General features: G+C 52.8%; 1 protein-coding gene across 16 annotated transcripts in view; it reads right to left on the bottom strand.

Annotated features, from left to right (window-relative positions):
• The window catches only part of PPP1R12B (protein phosphatase 1 regulatory subunit 12B), a 200,852-nt gene that overhangs the window by 18,307 nt on the left and 163,535 nt on the right, over nucleotides 1-19,010 (bottom strand). For all 16 annotated transcript variants that reach the window (XM_057540259.1, XM_057540269.1, XM_057540273.1 and 13 more), the window contains one exon: nucleotides 745-761. In XM_057540259.1, the coding sequence (XP_057396242.1) occupies nucleotides 745-761 (17 nt within the window). The remainder of the gene's footprint in view (nucleotides 1-744; nucleotides 762-19,010) is intronic.

Here is a 19,010-nt window from a genome sequence, read left to right as displayed (position 1 = left end):
GGCTCAGTAGTTGTGGCTCACGGGCTCTAGAAGGCAGGCTCAGTAGCTGTGGCTCACGGGCTCTAGGCGCGCAGGCTCAGTAGTTGTGGTGCACGGGCTTAGTTGCTCCGCAGCACGTGGGATCTTTCCAGACCAGGGCTTGAACCTGTGTCCCCTGCATTGGCAGGCGGATTCTTAACCACTGCGCCACCACGGAAGTCCCAGTCTCTATTATTTTATTTTATTCTTCAGGAAGACCAATTTTGTACCCTTAGGTACTAGGTGAAAAATTACAGAGGATCATTCCCCAAACTCTGATAGGCTCAACTTTTCAGCAGTTGCAAAACAGGTCTTTGGTTCACTGGATAAACTATTCCTGGGCCTCATGTGGGTACAGGGAACAGTGTCAGGTTCCCTGAACCAGCCGGTCAGGTTGGCCTCTCCTCTGCCCTGAGTGCCCTTCTGTACTTCCATCCTGGCCCTGAGACTGTCTGTCCAGTCATCTGTACGCTACTCGAAGGTGAGGACACTAATGTCTCCCTAGCCCTGGCTGGGGGGAGCGGGCACGGTGCTTGGGGAACCAACATGGAGGTGGGATGCAGCGTGACTGGACAGAGGGGCCTGTGCGGGGGCCGAAGGGAGACGCTTGTGACTGTGGGGCAGTGGAAACGAGACGGGAGGATGGAGAGAGGCTGTTAGACTAGGCAAAGCCGCGTGCAACCACACATGCGTCTACTCACGAGTGTGAGGCAGGCAAGGTCTTACCTAGAAAGTCGTTCATGCTGGAGAAAGAAGAGACAAACAAAAAAATCAGCATTAGCAAGGGATTGACATTTATTATTTCCGTTTACAAATGTTCTCTTCAAATCAGACGTCTCAGCTTCACGGCTGAAGACAGGGGTGCAGCCTCACAGTGTAAGAAAAGGCTCCTCGGCTAAGCGCCCACGCCTGTGCCCACAACTTGCGAGACCTGAGGCTTTGGGAGCACATCTCATTAAACTGGAGTCCAGCAACGTGTGAAGTGATCACCCGCCCTGCCACCTACCAAGCCGTCCTGTGTCCCAGGACTGCCTGGGCCTGTGTGACAGGCTGCCTCTCTGGGTCTCAGCGTCCATTCTACCCAACTCCCTCCACTCACACCCTCGGCCCTGCCCGTGTGAACACGGTATCCATGGCTGTGAAGGTCAGGACAGTCCCCACTTCCTCCCAGGTCCCTAATGAAGGGAGAGGAGAGCGGGGGCAGGGGGAAAGGCCCACTCCCGTCCCTAGGATTGTGGTAAAAAAACGAAAAGAGTAACAAAGTACTGAGATCTCAGAAGAAAGGAGTTTACAGATTTGACCTCTGAGCTCGGTTACCTATGGTTACCTACGGTTGCTGCAAACAACAATGATTATGCCTGTTTTACATTTATTTTTAATCACAGATGACCTTTACCCTCTATCTCCACTTTTTTATAAAAAGAACTGAGGCCAAAAAAAACCTCAATTGATTTAAATGTATTTTTTTTTCCTCCTTTGAGGTGTTAAAGAATAACAAAATCCTCAAGGGCAGACAAAAGAAGGAAGACGAGAAACCAGGCCCGATTACCTAAGCAGGAGCAGCGAACCCCTGCTCGTCTGGGCGTTGCCTGGGGACACTGCTCTGCGGAAGGTCACACCACGTGACGGCCCCACATACCGCACCCTGAAGCTGTCCAGGGGGGCAGAGCACCAGCACTGCTGGCTGGAGGGACCGACCAGGCAACCTCACTGCAAGGTGGCTTTTCCCCGTGGACTTCTGTCTTGAACCGGGGCTTCCATTCATCAATTCTCTCGTGGGCTTTTCCAAAACGTCCTCAGCCTAACCTCAGTCTGGGAGGTTCTCTCTCCACAGGCCTAGAGCTGGGCCTTCTTCCACAAATTGTAAAAAGTTCCCCAGGTGACCCATCATGCAGCCCAGGTTAAGCACCACTTAACCATGGGCTTTTTAAGGTGAAGACGTGTCCCATCTGAGGTGGAGGAATCGGTAAGAGACCGTGCGCTGTATCTGTAACGTTCTCCTACACTGGAATCGGTCACCCTAAAACGTGTGAGTCTGGGATTCAGGAATTCTCCTGTCGCACATTTATAATATCCCATACTATCAATCACTGCTTTTATCAACATTAACTAAGGGTTGTTTTTCTCTGACTTGAAGACTTTTTTCAAAAAAGAAACTAAACTTTAGCCACGTCTCAAGAATTACTTAATATATAAAAACGGTTCCAGTGTGCTCAGTGGCACTGAGGTTTCCCCGGTGGCCATGCCCACCTGCCAGCTCTGTGCTGAAAGCTGGCCTTGGTGGTGCCCGGGGGACGCGGGGGGCATTCACAGCCCAGGGGGACTGCCCAATGGGACACGCCCCAGACCCGTGAGTAACTGAGGCCGAACTCCGTCCCAGGCAACGCCAGGGGCCCTACCGAACTGAAGGCCCGCTGAGAGCAGGGCCCGTAGGGAAGGTCCCGAGGAGGGGCAGCAGAGAAGCTGTGCGCCAGAAGCTGTGTGAGAGCAGCGCGGGGCAGACGGGGAGGAGGGGCGACAGAGAACAGTGCCGAGTCCGGGGGCCGCTTCCCGACAGAAGTGGACGAGAAGAGGATGCCCGGGAAACGCGCACACACACACGTTCAAGGTCTCCCTGCGCCCCCCTCCCTGCGGCCTGGCCACCGGCTCACTCCCAGTGACGCCCTCAGGGCCTGCACTGCTCACCAAACACCCAGCCAACAGCTCAGGCTTCGGGAAGGGGCCTGCCGGCCTCAGCACCGGCTGGGCCTGGGCACTGGTCTCTGTTCTGACATCCAGACCCGTGACGACTCAACGCCCTGCCAGCTCCCCCTCACTTCGCAGCTGTAAACGCGCCACATTGGCTGCTGCTGGTTAGAGCGGCAAGTTAACTCAGGACCTGGGAGACCGGGGCAGGGCGGGCCTGGGGGACTGAGCTCACAGGCGCCGACCGTCCACTCTCTTGCGGCTTCTGGGCAGAACGGCCTTTCTCACGCTCCATCGCCCCCATGGGAGAGCCTCTGTGAGCCTCCCACGCCCTCCCCCAGGCACGGCGAACGACCCCTTTACAACCTCGCCAGCTTGCCCCACGCCTTGGTCGCCTTCTCCCACAGAATCCCAAGCACACCTGTGCCCAGCGCGCAGACGGGGGCCTGACCACGTGACCGACAGACGCGTCTGTTTACCGACTCGGTGGTGCCCAAACTGTGGGATCTCACTTGAGGGCGTTGTAACATCCTCCCTGTAAGAACGTGATTTGTGGGGTGAGATTTTACTACATCTCCAGCTTTCAGTCTGCTGTGCAGACGCTGGCAGTTGCCTCTCTAGTGAAGAAAGTTCCTCCTTTCATTAAGGCAGGGAAATTCGGCTTCTCCCAGGCCTCAGTCTGAGCCATTTTGTAGTATCAAAGCATACGACTCATCTCCACTGACCGACTCCTATCAGAGCGCCGGGTGACTAACCCTTCCCACTCGGGACGGCCTGGAAGTACTGCGGAGACGCTGACGCCCTGTCATCGCACCAGCCCAAGTTCTCAGACACAGGGCAGCGTCGCATGCGGTGACACTGAGTGGCCTCCACTGAGGAAGCGGATGCAAGATACAAACAGGCAAAAACTTAAAGACACAGAAAATAGGTTAGCACTGCCAGGCAGCAATCAGAAGAAGCCCACGGGGTCCCGGCAGTCCCAGGCACGCCCTCCCCGGAGGCCAGCCTGGAGGGCAATGTGTCCTACGGGGGCTGCCCAAGAGCAGCACTCCTATTTCTACCTGCCAGGGGTAACTGAAAGCAAACAGCACAGTCTGTTGTTTGTTGTACTTTTCAGGCATGTAAGATGCGTGTTATCAAGTTCTTTGGGATGAACTTTCATCAGGCATGGTGACGAGTAGACTGTCACCTGATCCGGGTGTCAGAGCAAACAGGGCTCCCTCCAAGCCCGCCCCCCATCCTTCTAGCACTCCCCCCCCCGCCCCCCCCCCCAACTCTTGGAGCCCTCTGGAACCCTCAGGCTTTTTATCATTGCCTTCAAGGACTCGCCTTAGCCACGTCCCGAGAAGGTGACCTAACTCCTCAGAGAAGAGTGAGAGTCTCAGAAAACAAGATTTGGGGCCACAGAGGTAGCACGGTTGCCATAAAGAAAACAAGATCATTTCAAACAAGGAAGACACCTGGGATTTCTGGAGGAGATGGTGTTCTCATCGTAACAGAAATTAGCCTCAGAAGACAGTTCTTAGAGGCCAGAGGGCAAGTGGGTTAAAAGTGTACGGGACCTGGGACTCAATCCCCAGCTTCTGATAAAATGGCTTTGGTATTTAGATCATACTTCCAGAAACTATTGTTTTGCCTGGTTTCTTGATATCCTAGATAATCTGGTGTTTGACGAACAAACACTGGTTAGATTTAGGGAGAGGAAGTTTGGGTTTCTTGGGTAAAAGGAGCAGAGAGGCTGCACTGGTGGAGACTTAACTTCCATATTCCCTCTTCCTCCTCCCGTCACTCAGACTGAGCACAGTTCACCGTCACCCGGACACTGTGTCTCAGTCTAAAGAGCTGACCCCGTCCCCACAGGGCAAGCACGGAGTAGGTCTGGAGAGCAGTGGCGGGGCAGTGCGGGCTTGCCTACGTGGTCTCGCCGGGGCGGGGGGCAGTAAAGGACAGTGTCAGAGGCTGCGGAAGGACATCGAAGACCCTCCAGAGCGGAGCCTGAGAGTCAGCCCCATCGGCAGCGACTGAGGAGAAGCCCCGGAACACAGGGCCCGGGGCCCCAGCCAATCTGCGCCCTTCGGAGGCCAGGAGCGGGGTTCCCCTCGCCTGTGTTCTGGGAACGGCCCCTCCCTCCCTGCAAGCTCCCCCCGTGGACGTGGAGCAGCGGCTCTCACTCCACTCTCGAGCCGGGTCTGACGGCTCATCTGCCCATGGTGACACCGTTATGTCAGGAGAGGCCCAAGCCTTCTACGCAGCCTACAGGTTAAGACCAACGTCCCGTGGCATGTGCTCTAGCCAGGACGTCTCAGGAGGAACTTCTGCTTGAAGACTGCTGCTCTGCTGCCACTGAAAACAAACGCCTGATGGCCGCTGAGGCCGGGCTCTCTGGTGTGTCTGAGCTAGAGGCAAACGGCTCAGAGAAGGAATTACTTTCACAGCTTTTATGGCCCAACTGGGGGCCGTAGACATTGTGAATGGGGCCTGCAGCAGCAGAGACTTTAGAAACCAAGGCGAACACAGAAAACAGAAAGTAAAAAGAAAGACGAGCCAGACGCACCATAATTTAAAAAATGCTCCAAAACCAAGAAGCAGGCTCCTTCCTTTCATACCTCCTGAATTCTCCCATAACAATCTCATTGGTTGGGGCCTGTTTCTAATAAAAGAACAGAGCGAAGAGCACCATGAATTCAGATGGAAATCCTGGGAAGGGACGGGAACAGGGCTGGTTTTGATTTGTGAAATGTGGAGAGTTCTCAGAACACCAGAGACTGGCTAGGAAACCCCCCACGAAAGCTTTTAACGTGAAGTTATCGGGAGTTCAGGAAGGCAGATAATTAAAACCAAACTCTTCTGACCAAGTTTAAAATAAAATCTTAGCTCTGGAAGCTGGGCCCAAGGGAAAGGAACGAACCGCGTCACGTGTCCACACCAAGACCAAAATGGGCCCGACCCCGCAGCGATGGGAAAGCCTGCTGGTAAACCTCCTACTTCACTTCCGCGTTCCCTGGAGAGGCCCGGGCAGGGGCCGTCGGCGCTGCCCCGGGGTGCCCGAGCTCTGAGGAGCGTGGGTGCGGCTGCAGCGAGGACCCGCCGCAGACCTGGCCGCCACCTGAGCTCGGGGGACAATCACGCTACGACGTTTTGAGTTTGAGAATCCTTCCCTATACTGGTCTCAGACAGACTCGGGCTTCCTAGCCTTCTGCCTGCAGGGAAGTGCACCCTCACAACCCAAGCGATCGGGGCTCTCGGGAAACTCGGAAGGGCAGGCCAGTACGCTCCAGCTCTGGAAAGGGTCTTTCTGAGTCCGTAGTGTTCCAGTAATGCACCTGCGGATCCTGAACAATTTGGAGGTGCACGCGGGGGCAGGAGTGGGGGTGGGGGGAATAAAGACTTTCACGATGTACGCAGAGATGTGACAGTAGGGGACGGCGATGCTGAGGCCTGCGTTAGGTGCTTTTCCCTGTACCTAAGAAATGAGTATTCCCTTAATGTCATCAGACTTCCAACTGTATTCATTTTCTCTTGCTGCTGCCCACCATCAGCTTGGCTGCGCCCTGCTCAGGCTCTCACGGGCAGAACCGGGTGTCTGCTGGCTGGGCTCTCACCTGGAGGCTCGGGGGAGAACCCCTGCCTGTGGCCGCCGGGGCTGCCCCTGCTCCTGGGGGCCCCCGTGTCCTTCCCCCTTCACGCGGTGACACGGGGGCTCCTTTCCACACTCCTCTGCCATCAGCCAAGAAAGCCCTCTGCGTTTAGGGCTGGTGACTGGATCAGGCCCACCTCTCATACGGTCGGTGATGCCCATGACACGGTCGAGGGAGAACCACCTCACCACATACACGGGCCCTGGAGCCCAGGCCAGGACATCTAAACGAGCCACTTTAGAAAGTCCCGCTTTAAAAAGACATGGTCTAGTTTACCTATAACATCCTCAGAGTAAGAAATATCCACAGTACACGGCCAGCCGGCTGCAGTTGGGTGATTACAGACACTCTGAATCAGAATAATGCTGAAAGCACGACTGCTGCTGGGGAAGTGTGCACCCACTGAGCAGCTGCGTGTGCCGGAGGATGCTTCCAGGCCAAATTCTAACAGTATTAAAGGTATTAGGTTACACCTAACTTCATCTTAGTTTACTCCTTGACTTGTCTTTACCAAGTACTTAATACATATGGGGGGAAAAAAAAACCCAGGAAAGTCAAGAAATACAGTACTTATGGTCCCGTTTACACTGTAAATATTTCTGAAAAACCTCACTGCCAGATTGTGACGACCCTACCAATTTAATACTGGACGTAGAAACAAGATGACTGAATGTTACTGCACGTATTCTGGTCCATCTCATTCTATTTCAAATGGTAGAAAGAGACCCATCTTTTGTTATATCTATAGATCACACTGCCCAAACATTACTGGAATTCTACAGCTCTTGTTTTCTATGCAGGCCTGTACCTTTTCCTTATGGATATTCCCAGCTTCTGAAGAATTTCTAGATTTTTTGGGGAACTCACAAAATGTACTTATTGTAGAAGGAAATAACTGAACGTACTAAAGTTTCCCGGAAATATCCAAGGCAAGCTCTTTGTGTTTAAAGGTCATCTGTAAACCCCTATGATCTGTAAACACACTCGCAGACTGCGGCGTCTTCTCCAGGCAGATTGCACACGGCAGGTGACGGTGACCAAGGACAACGAGCTGCTCTAGCACGTGTGGCTCTAGCCAGGGGTCACGTCACTCACATTTAACACACACTTTCACTTAGTCTCAGGTCTGCACTGGCGTGCACGGTGCACGAAGTTGCAGTAGCCCCTGACATCGTGCAGACGATTCCAAGTGCGGCCTGAGCATGGCCCCCAGGGCTGTGAGGCTCTGCAGGGTAGTGGGTCCCACCACCCCGTGAGGGCCATCATCATGCCTCCTCAGCATTAAGCTTTCCAGGCCCACAGCCTGGGAAGAGGTGGATTTTTACCTGGGAAACATCACTGTCCAGCAGCCTATTTGGGTAGCAGTTATTTTAATTTTATTCAGACTAGGTTGTGAATCAAAACCCTTGCCAAGGCTCTCCAGACCTCACCTCTTAAGAGGAAACAGATACTAGGGACCTAAGTAGCCTAAGGAAAAACTTTTTCTGCTAAATAAGTTCCACAAAGGGTTAGGGACGTCCTTTGTTCTTAGCTTTCTCTCTCTGTTCCCACAGAAACCAAAATATTAACTCACATATTTTAGAGCCGTCGACACACTAGCAAACTGCAACAAGCAGGGATCTGAAGAGCCTCGAGAACACCTGTGGCTATTAGCCCTCACTACAGAAACAGGATTTCACAGCGCACGGCCGACCCCCTCCAGGGGGCCGCACAGGCCAGGAGTAGAGACCAGACCAGGGTCGGGCAGTGCATCCTTTCCCTGTGAGTGAGGGGGCCTCAGACAGGGTCCTCTGGGCTCAGATCCCTTCTCTGGTGGGGGAAAGTTGAGCACACCCACAAAACAATGACAGTCATCACCTGAGTGCAGTCAGACACTAGGCTGCCTGGTACACACAGCAGATAAAAAGGGCTGCCAGAAAAGAAAGACCGATGCTGTCTGGAGGTTTCTGGTAAGGCTTCGTGGAAGGACGACTCTATGAAAAGCATCAGCCTGGAGTTAGAAACAGGGTGGTCGTGAAGAATGACGCTGTTCTGCATGACCTGTCCTGTGAGAAATCGGGCACTAGCTGGGACCTCGTCAGTAGCTCAAGTGCTACTGGCAGCTCTGAAAGGTACAGAACTGAAGCTTTCTTTGATTCTGCCACTAAATTTGACCTTTTATACCCCCTATGGACGTTGAGTCTTCAGATGCACAAGGTTCTTTGGATTTAGGGGGCTAAGCTGTACTCCCAGAGCAAAACTGGTGTTTTACAGTATAGGCCTTAGGGAGAGGAGACACATGTGCAGGGTGTTTGATTTTTGGCAGGTGAAAGATCCCTTAGATAAGAGAAACCTCAGAAATTCAGGCTCTTCTAATTCAGAACTTGTTATAATGTAACAGGTCCTGAACTGAAGCATACCTTTGTACCATCTGCTTAAAAATTATTTTATAAGTAAATGAATAGCGTAAAAAGATAAGATAAATGACCTTACCTAACGGATCTGTTTTTGAGCACTTATAAAAATGGCTTTAGAGGACTATTTACTAATACACTCGCTAAAAATGATTTTAGGTGACAACCTTCAAGGGTAGAGCAGATCTTTTCTCCTTAGCAACAGTTCTAATGTAGATACTTAGAAGTAACAAAACTATACCTACTTTTAAATGTTGCAAAATTCTGACTTTATCTAAATTGATTTGTCTCTTTCTAAATTATTCTGTGAACTTTTTCCTTCTTTACAATAGGTTCATTACCGCCATCTCTCTCTTCAAAACAGATTGAAGGGTCAGGGATATTAGCAGTAACTCAGGAGGTATCTCACGGAGACGCAGTGGTTCCCCGGACCGCTACACAGCGTAGCGCTGCCGGCTCCAGCGTCTGCTGGTGCGTGGGCTCAGACAACTACTGACCTCCCTCTGCCTCAGCGTCCTCACGGGTCACCCTCTGCCTCAGCGTCCTCACGGGTCAAGTCGGGGGAACGGTGCCCGGTGCGTATGGTTATCAGCAGGATGAAGTGAGAGTCGCGTGCCTGGTACAGCACCCGGCACAGGCGGCGCTCTATAAACACCAGTTTCCACTGCCCACTCCTCTCTGCCGGGGCCTGCTGGCTGCTCAAGCAAACGCTTCCACTCAAGTCAAGGGTTTTGATTGTTTGTAGATTTTGATTATCCAGGCTAATTCCCACTTACCCTTTCTAACCCACAGGCATTTAAGGTTATTATTTTACTGTCCGCATAGTTACACTCTCTCCCAGATAACCAACCACGGGAGGTCGATTTTGGAAGTCCACAGGAGCTGTGACGCTCTGACACCAAGACGCTGCTTTCACAAGGAAGCAGGCGGAGGTCAAAGTCTAGACACGCTTCCATGTCTTTACACCGGGAGGGCTCCTGCACTGTGACCCAAGGAGGAGGCTGGGCTCTGGGCTGGGAAGAGCACTGACCCCAGCTGTGGACAGCTGCCGCCCCCTGAGTGACACAGTCAGGACCAGAAACGCAAGGAGCAAAAGGCAGCGGGAAGCCAGCTCGAGCCGTTCCCCTCCACCTCCTGATTCTCATCGCCAGCTCCCCCACACATGACGAGGCTGAGGAAAAGGGAGAAGCAACGCTGCATAATCTGGGAGCTGCTCAAGTGGGAGACGCTCTCCCCGGGGGCCCCACTCTCCCCGGGGGCCCCGCTGGCTGTATTGAACACGAGAACCCCAACCTCTTGACCCAACTGACCCTCCATCTCCAGATTCTTTGGCGCTGAAGCTCATCCCTGGAACATCAAGTTGACCACAATACCTGCAGACAGACAGACAAGACTCAAGGCCTTCTGTCTTCCCTCATGTGCCCCCGTGGTGACTGGAGAGGAAAAGGCCACGCACGGGAAGAGCCTTCTAACCTCTTGCTGTTACTCCCCAAGGCTTTATTCCCAGCTCGTTCCTTACGTGACATCTACTCCTTGGTTTTAATCATAAATATCCGTATTTTCAGCCCATTATTTTCTTCTGAGCTTCGGACCAACTACTTTCTGGCGTCAGTACCGAAACTCCCGAAGTCCCTCTAACTCAGCACATCCCAGCGTGAGGCGCCTCCGCACTCGGCACCCTCCGCTTCCTGCCCTGCCCGCTGAGCCGTGTCCTGCTGGTTTCTACCGAGCGGCCCAAACCCGAGGCCTGAGAGTCGCCCTGGCCCCTGCCCGCTCACGGGCTCACCCCGCCCCAGTCCACTTCTAAACAGCTGGACGGTCCTCCGACCACCGGACGGCGCCTCCGTCCAGGCCCTCACTTCTCACCGGAGGACCGACCTTACCCCCAGGCCCGCCGACAGTCCAGCCTTCAGCTGCCGGAGCGATTTCTCTAACAAGCAAACAGCTCTGATCACGGCAACTTGACCCCAGCTTTTCAGTCCTTCACCCACAGGCCAGCTCTCCAAATCCTTGGAAAGACATGCCAAGCCCAACGCGAACCGGCCCCTGTGCGTCTCCAGCTGACCTTCCGATTACACTCCTCGTTCACCCTCCTAATTATACCTTCTGTCCCAGGCACACCGATCTGCAGCTCTCAGAGTAGTACTCTACTTCCTCTCGTCTTTTTTCCGCCTTGGTAATGCACTGCTTGCTTTTACTGTCCGTTCAACAGCCTAATGCATCTCCCGCTTGACTGGTCTCCTAAAACAAAGCACCTGGGCCCACATACCTTTATTAGAAGATTCACTTCCCTTTGTTATAATCCTGGAGTTCCCTTCTCATCTCCCCAGTTAGACTGCTGGCTCCCTGAGGGCAGGGACTGTGTCTTTCAACTCTCGATTCCAGATCTAGTACAGGCCTACTTACGGAGCAGACGCTCATGGGACGTTAATAGTGGAAGGATTCAGGACAGGGTAGGTGGCCTTGGTGTCCGTTTGCCATGGAACCAGTCTCTGGTGAACAAGCCTCTCCTCCATGGCTGACCCAGCCCAGCGTCCACCTAGGATTCATGGAACCATTGCCGGTGGGGAACTGCTTTCATTCCTACAGGTTCTACTACATTGCTTAGGAAGATTCCTTGTGAAAGAGTTACTGCTTACTGACTTTTCTTGAGTGGAATTTTAAAAACCCAACCCAACCCAATACACTAGTGGTTTTAGAGAGAAAAAAAAAATGGTTAACAGCTTGCACCCTTAGTTAGTATTATTCACCCAGACAAATGCTTCTCATCCCCTGACAGCGGATTATAAAGGAGTAAAAAATGGATTCCAGATTGGAAGCGCAAGAGCAGGATGAGAGGAACAAAGGATAAAGGAACAGCCTAAAAGCTGTTCGGTGCCGGCCACAGGAGAGCACAGAGGAGGCAAAGACGCGGACCCCACACCAGCGCCTGGAAGGGAAGAGCGCCTCGTGGGTTAGCTCTCGATAGCAGCGATCCTCTGTCCCCCGACTTTCTACCAAATGTACCCTCATTAGCTTGTATAGCTGGTTATAAAACAAAGCAAGCTGGTAAAATTTCCCCTTTATCTACACTAACAGCTGGGGTGAAAAATATTATGTAAAATCTGTGTATTTTCTCTTGAGATGTTAAGTCCTAAAGGAATAACAATCCAGGTTTCATGGGAAAAATGCTACTGATCTTGGTTTACAGATGCGGGCCAAATCCTGTTATCATAAATACCAACCAATTCAAAGAAAATCTGTCTATTTAAAAGATTCCCAGGGTTCAGCTGATGTCCCACTTACTTCAAAACTATTCAGTACAACAAATATCAACTAAGCACTACAAGTTGGACATTCTCAAGTAGTCTGTTATCTTTCGATATGCCCTGTATTGAAGAATATTTTGTTAAATTAGCAAATAATAATTTGAGAATACTGACCAGTGATTACCTGGCTCTTGCTTTCAAGATGATTTTAAAATGCTAAACCATCTAAATTGACTAGTTTTTAAGTTAACAGAATTTATAAACTTGAGACCCAATAATATTCACAGTGATTAAGGAGCACGAAAGAGCTAGAGGTGTCTAATATGTTTGTAGTTCAGAATTATTCTTTTTTTTATGTCGGAAAATTACATCAAAAGGAAGCTTTTATACAAACGTGTGAGCTTGGCACCTCGTGGAGTGGCTCACAGTGTGAGGAGAGGCTGAGCCTTCAAAGCCTCACCAGTAAATACCTGCATGGTACCCATCAGTCACGAGGGTGACTCTGCAAGCTGTTCCGCTCTCCCTGAGAGAGAAGTCAGAGACGAGCAGGTCTGTCACTCAGGGAGCACCCCCTCCCCCCGCCCCCCAATTTTTAGAGACAAAGAGACGTTGGACTAGTGTGAACCTATTGTGAAAGTCAAAAGAACTGTTTAAAAGAAGTATTTCACTCTCAGGGTCAGCAGAGACCAGGACAGCTTTAGTGGGTTATGAGGGCTGGGTGGTGGACGTCTTCCTTACAGAGGGAGGGGTGGATTTAAAAACGATGTTTAATAGTATAATCTTGTGTTCAGAGAATGACAAATGTTTATTATTTTTAAACTACAAACTAGAGAAAGTAAACAAAATCCTTGGCTGGTGAGGACACACTGTCTTTCTCATGTAAGTGATTATTTCATTAGGGAGGATATTAGTTGCACAATCTCTGGGCAAACATTAGGTTATCACATTATTTAAAAAGGGTCATAGTTTTACCAAGTACAGAAACACTGAATTACATAATATTAAAAGTATCAGATGCTGCTGGGAGTTTAAAGGCATGATAAGACAGTTTCGGTTTTCCAATTACTGAAAAATCATCCTACCACTTGTTTTCTCAAGTTAGACATAACCCGTATGAGCTGCAGTTTACAGGCTGCCCTTTCTGCTTCCTGAACATCTACGAGCAAGGTGTCCAACAGCCATTATTTTAAAATTCCCGTTGAGGACGCTTTCCTTACACGGAACCATTTACTGTTTGGCCCTTTTGACAGCACTATTTCTCTTGGTGTGTGCTTCGACCCTCTGAATTACAGAACCGGCTCCGGCAGCTACAGGTCCTCAGCCGTGCGTGACCTCCAACAGGACCGGCGCGAGCAGGGGTCCCCCAGGTTCCGTGAGGACGGAGAGAGCTGTTCCCAGCAGACGCACCCCAGCCCCTGTGCTGCGAGAGGCCCGGGCATTTCTGCCCCAAGGGGGCTCCCAGGCCCCTGGGGTGTTGCTCCCCGTCTGTAGACGCAGCCCCCCCGTCTCAGCTTCCTGCGTCCCCACCACGTCCAGAGCTGCCGCCCAAGCTCTTAGCTGTCCGCTCTGACCCTGGCGTGTCCTTAACCCTCAAATGTATTTGATGTGTGCTCCGGTGCTGCCGACGAGGAGGGTGGGACCGGATTCTGCTCTCGCTGGTGAGGACGCTGGGGAAGGAACCACTCCTCTGCGTCCCTCAGTGTCCTCACCTGTGACACGGGGACGGCAACACCCGCCTTGTAGGGGCCTGAGGATTACTCGAGGCGGTGACAGTCTCAGGCCTGGAATGTGTTTGGTATTTTGGATAGAATGCTTGTGTTTTTATTGGCATTAGATGCTCAGAAGTCTGCCCCAGCCTGTCCTGCAGTGACATCTGTATCACATGGTGCAGGTGTAACCCCGCATCTGTCCTGAAGCAGCATCAGGAGGCAGGTAAGACGCCACCACCACCCGACGCCCAGACCAGCTCTCAGGGAGCACGCGAGCCCGCCAGCACACGAGACGAGACGAGACGAGACTGGACTCCTAGGAGGTACATCTTGGTTTTCTAACCCATTCCAAGGGTCAGCAGCCCCTGCATGAGTCCGTGTGTCTGCCACTCTGCCCAACACTACAGTGGAGCGTGAGCGGTCTCTGCAGCACAGGCCCAGGCTGTCTGGACTCCGGGAGCTACAGACGGAGCTGAGGTGATGGGGGGAACCCGCGGCCACGGGCACTGAACCTGGGAAGCAGCCCGTCACGCAAGCCACCACCTTTCAGTTCCTATAACCCAAATCCTCCAGTTCTCTCCCACTGTGGCCTCTGTCTAAAAAGTCGGGGGTAGGGGGAACGGTGGCATGAGGACTGGGACAAGGAGAAAGCAGCAGCCCCTCTAGGGAGGACACGGGTTCACCCAGGAAGGGAAAAGGGGGCGTCCCTGCTCCAGGAGCCAGGGCTACAGGGCTGGGCGAGGCTGACAAGGGCTCCTCACACCACGAGGCACCCCCGGTGCCGCCGACAGGGAAGGGAACCAGGGCACGCTCCGTCCTGGGGGCCCAGCCTGGCAGCTGTGCGCACGGCGGGGGCGCGCTCCCCCGGAGAGAGCAGCCCAGGCCACGTGCAAAGAGGCTGCCACACCCGCGACGGCGATACGCACACAGGAGAGACCCCGTGGTCATTTACACTGGGAGACAGACACTGAACGTGGTATCAAGTCACTCAGAAGAGCCCAGGACTTCTTCAGGCTTCCTCTCCAAATAAGGAAGCTGTGACCAGCCTGCTCCCCAGCACAGACGCTCTCGCCCCCTAAGGAGGGGCTGCCGCCTCACCCCCCACCCAGCAGGGCCCCTGGCAGCACGGCTGGCTTCTGCCGGCCTCCCACAGGGGACACCTGAATCCACGTGCAACCCATGTCCACAGAAGCACGCACTAGAGAGACTGGACCTGCCTGGGGCGTTGCAAACACCCCCAGAGCTGGCTGTCTACAGCCGGGAGGTACTTCTTTGGCTTTTTAAGTGCAAAGTTTCCTGACGGTCACGGAGGAGTAGGATCCCAGTGTCCGGAACGCCTGCCCATCCTGTTCTCTCTTTATCACTCACAGACACACAGGATCGCAAGGACGCCCCTGCATGTACACGCCTGCACAAATGCACATGCAGAACCTGCACACGCAGAGCCTACACGTGCCTGAGGTCACTGAACGTGGTTCCGCAGCCACTGGGAGCTGCTTCTCCTGAAACACCGTATTGACCCATAAAACACAGGAAAGGGACAGACTAAACACAGCCGCGTAAATCAGAGAAAGCCCGTAAGGCATGGTAAGGAGGCCTCTACACTCTTCCTGTCAAGCGTTTCACAACTGACGCTGAAAAGCTGAAAGACAGCAGCCGTGTCACGCATTCAAGCCCGCTTTCACCGAAGATGCCATTAAGAGTCAGGGACAGGAACCTCCTGCAGAACAGCTCCCGGCGGGGCCGCCGTCCCCCTGGCTGGTTCCACACGCCCTGAATCCCCCCTGCCCTGACCGACCCCCAGGGCCCGGCCTCACAGCCCGCCCCCGACAGACCGCGGGCGGAAGGAGGGTCGCTTACTCGGAGCGTCTTGGCCGTCGGGGAGGGCGAGCCTGGGGGCGAGTGCGACTGAGCCGTCCTGCTCCGAGCGAGGTCCTTGCCTCGGCCGTGCAGGGAGGACATGGCCCCTCGGGGGCAGGGCCGGTCGGGCACCCCCGGATCTCGCCTTCGAGCTGAACTGAATCGAGGGTAGAAGCCACCCCGTCAATGAGTCCACAGTCACACGGGGGCCGAGGCGTGTCTCAGTCCGGCTCCAGCACCGGCGCTGGGCTGGGCCCCGCCGCTGACCCAGCCCGGCCCCAATCTTCCCGAGGGGCGCCGCTCACGGAGGCCTGTGCCCCACGGAACCTGGGCCCAGGCTCCGGGACAGCAGGTCAGCCCGCGGAGGGGACGACCTCAGATCCCCCGGAGGACGAGCCTGCGAACAGCTCCCGTCTCTTCATCCGGAGGGAAGACACGCAAATCCTCTGGACACCACGCTGCCTCCCCGGGGCCGGGCTCCAAGGCTGAACGGGGTCTGGAAGTGCCCCGTGACCGACCGCCGTGAGAAATGCAGCTTAAACGACTTAGAAACAAAAACCAAAGACCAACACGTAAATAAGGCACTAAGAGTTCAGGAGAAGGAAGCAGTCTCAGGAAGCCAGAGGAGGCCGCTTGCACATATAAACACGCAGCCCCACACACTCCCGCCCTCCGACTCTGACATTCCAAATCCTATTCGCTCAGCGAGGAATGCTGGACACGGGCCAAGGGCAAAGATGCACTTTCCACTCAGAATTCGGGTTGCCACTTGCAGGAGGAAAGGAAAGCCCGCCGGGCTCTGGGAATTCAGGGGGGCCCCCTGGGGGCTCAGGGACAAAGCCACCGCCCCTGGCACCCACCCCCTCGGCCGGCTTCTCAGACGCTTCTCCACGTGGGAGAGCGGGGACTTTTCCACATCTGGGTCCCTAAGTAACAAAGCCCAGCAGACACATCAGTCAAAGCACCTTCAGCCCTTTTATGTCCAAGTTTAACGACACGTCATTCCTGCCGCCCCACGAGGAAGCCGCAAGTTGAAACTCCGGCCACGGCAGAGGAAACTCTCCGTACACAAGAGACCTGGACGGCAGAGCCTCTGAGTACAGTGTTTAGCAGAGTTTTACAAAATGCCATAATCGGGAGGATTGAGATGGGGCGGGGGGCCAGGCGAGGGGAGAGAGAGGAGGGTCAGAAATAAGGAGAGAACAGAGACAGGGGAACTGACTGCACGACCACAGAGAACGTCAAGAGTTAAAAAGAAAGGAATTTATTTGCTTGGTGTCGAAGGATTTTGGATTTGGCCTTGAAACATCTCAAGTTTAATCTTTTGCACTCTGTGTCATCACTACCCTATCCAACACTTCTAGGCCAAATGCTTTCTAAGCAGATGGGTTTATCCCCAAAGTAACAACTCACTTCTCTCTGGGATCTTGGAAACTCTATCATGCCCTCCTTTCGCCACATGAAATTGATACTTTTTCCTTCATATCTTCCCAGCAAGCCACTCTTTTCCCTCCAACTGTCTTGATATCTTCTTTATTCTTATGACCAATTTGTGAAACTGAATCAAGGGAAATGGGGTTGGTCTGAAGAACACAGGTTGAAAAGTTTATAAAGGGGTCCTGATTCACTTGTAACCTAAAAAACTCCTTAGGAGGACTGAAGAATTCTACCACAAACCACAATTGTACTGTGTCTAAAAGGCCAGCTATCTTGGGGGTTCAGATCTATGAATCTTATGTTCTAAATCCTACTTATGGGGCATTCCCTGGTGGTCCAGTGGATAGGACTTGGTGCATTTGCTGCCGAGGGCCCGGGTTCGATCCCTGGCCGGGGAACTAAGACCCTGCTTGCTGCGTGGTGTGGCCGAATTAAAAAACATACGATAAAAACCCTACTTTGTAGCTACTCCCATCTGTAAGAGTGAGTTTTACTCTATTAGACCCCTTCACTTAGAAAAGAAATACTGATGTAACATTCCCACAGCAAGACTGGCTCCGGGAAGGCTGGGGTGAGAAGGACGAGAACCTTGTTCACGACCCAGACCCCTCAACCAGATGGCAGGAACGATTCTGATGAGCACAGTTTCCGGGCTGCCTCTGTGAGGCACGCGCAGTGATTCCATCCCCGTGGGCGATGGGGGAAGGAAGGTAACAGCCTGTTTAGTACTGCTCTGTTTCTCTTCACCTCTTACGTCTGCTTCTCGGCGGCACTGACGGCGGCGAAGCCTTTCAAGTTGTACAGAGTGCTTTAGCGTGCACGGTCTCACCTGGCGCTCTCACCTGTGCTGAAAAGCACTATCATCTTACAGGCGAGGGGACAAGCTCTCAGGGGCTGCGAGCCTGGGCAGAAGACACACAGCCAGTAAGAGGGCGCAAAACACAACGGCCCCTCGAAGGGTCTGAAAAGACCGGCCAGTTCAAATCCTTCAGGGAGGTGCTGCCTATTTGAGACACAGGAACACGTCAGAAACTGAGGAACAGAGAAAAATTCTCCAGAAAGTTTCACCTAAGCTCTTTCTTTTGTTCATTTGTTCTTTTATATATTTAGCTTTTTTCTCCAACAGGCACTTGTTGTTTCCTTTCTTACTGAAGAGACATTAACTCCCCTGAGAACATCAAAGTAGCCTTCACATCCCAGTGAAGGTAAACGTGGGTGGAAGTGTTCGTGGTCACAGTCTTGTGCCTTCTGGTTATATCACAATCTAGCTTTCAGGTAGTACCACGTTTCCAGTACCATTCCCACGTCAGGGAGCCAGAGGTGAAAACAATCCGCATTTCCCTCCACACTGGCCTGGCGCAGAGTGTAACATTCTGACCCGGGCACACATTACAGCCGAGCAGGCTGCTGAATCAGACAAGCAGCCTGGAGGAAGAGCACAGAATAACAAGGAATCGCTCTCTTCTTTTCTTCCCCAACTGAGGGTCCGGTATATTCTTTCTAAAGTTAAGGTCTAGAAACCAAGGAGCCTGGTAAACGAACTCTCCGGAGTGAGAGCTACGCAAACAGCCATCTGTTTGGAAAATAATCTATTTCCGACAGGCAGGAGAGAACGTTGGGTTCATGTTTTATTTCTTCCAGGTAAGGTAGAGAAAAAAGTTCCTAAACTTTAGGAGGTTCTTTGTTATAACTGAATGAAGAGTCCCGGGCAGACAGCTCAACAGAATCTCCAATAAACGTAAGAACCAGCAGACACAGGGGTTCTCCCAAAGTCTCCTCCAGTGGGGTCTTCTTAGTATAGAAATTAATGAGCCAGTTGAGTAATTTCTCACTTTTCCTCTTATATTTTAAATCAAGAAAGTTAAATGTTATGGTTTAAGAGTGATGATACTTGGTAAAAGGCCCCCCAGTGAGGACCCCCAAAGCATCAGCACACCAGCACACTGCCCTGTGGTTCGGGAAGGGTGTGGGCTTTGAGGTCAGGTAGCCTGCGCTGAAATCCAACCCCTACTTAACTGTCCG

Source organism: Balaenoptera acutorostrata, chromosome 1 (genome assembly GCF_949987535.1).
Source record: "Balaenoptera acutorostrata chromosome 1, mBalAcu1.1, whole genome shotgun sequence".
In the NCBI taxonomy this organism is placed as follows: domain Eukaryota; kingdom Metazoa; phylum Chordata; class Mammalia; order Artiodactyla; family Balaenopteridae; genus Balaenoptera; species Balaenoptera acutorostrata.
Note: the sequence above shows the minus strand (reverse complement) of the source record. Positions and strands in the feature narration are given on the sequence as shown.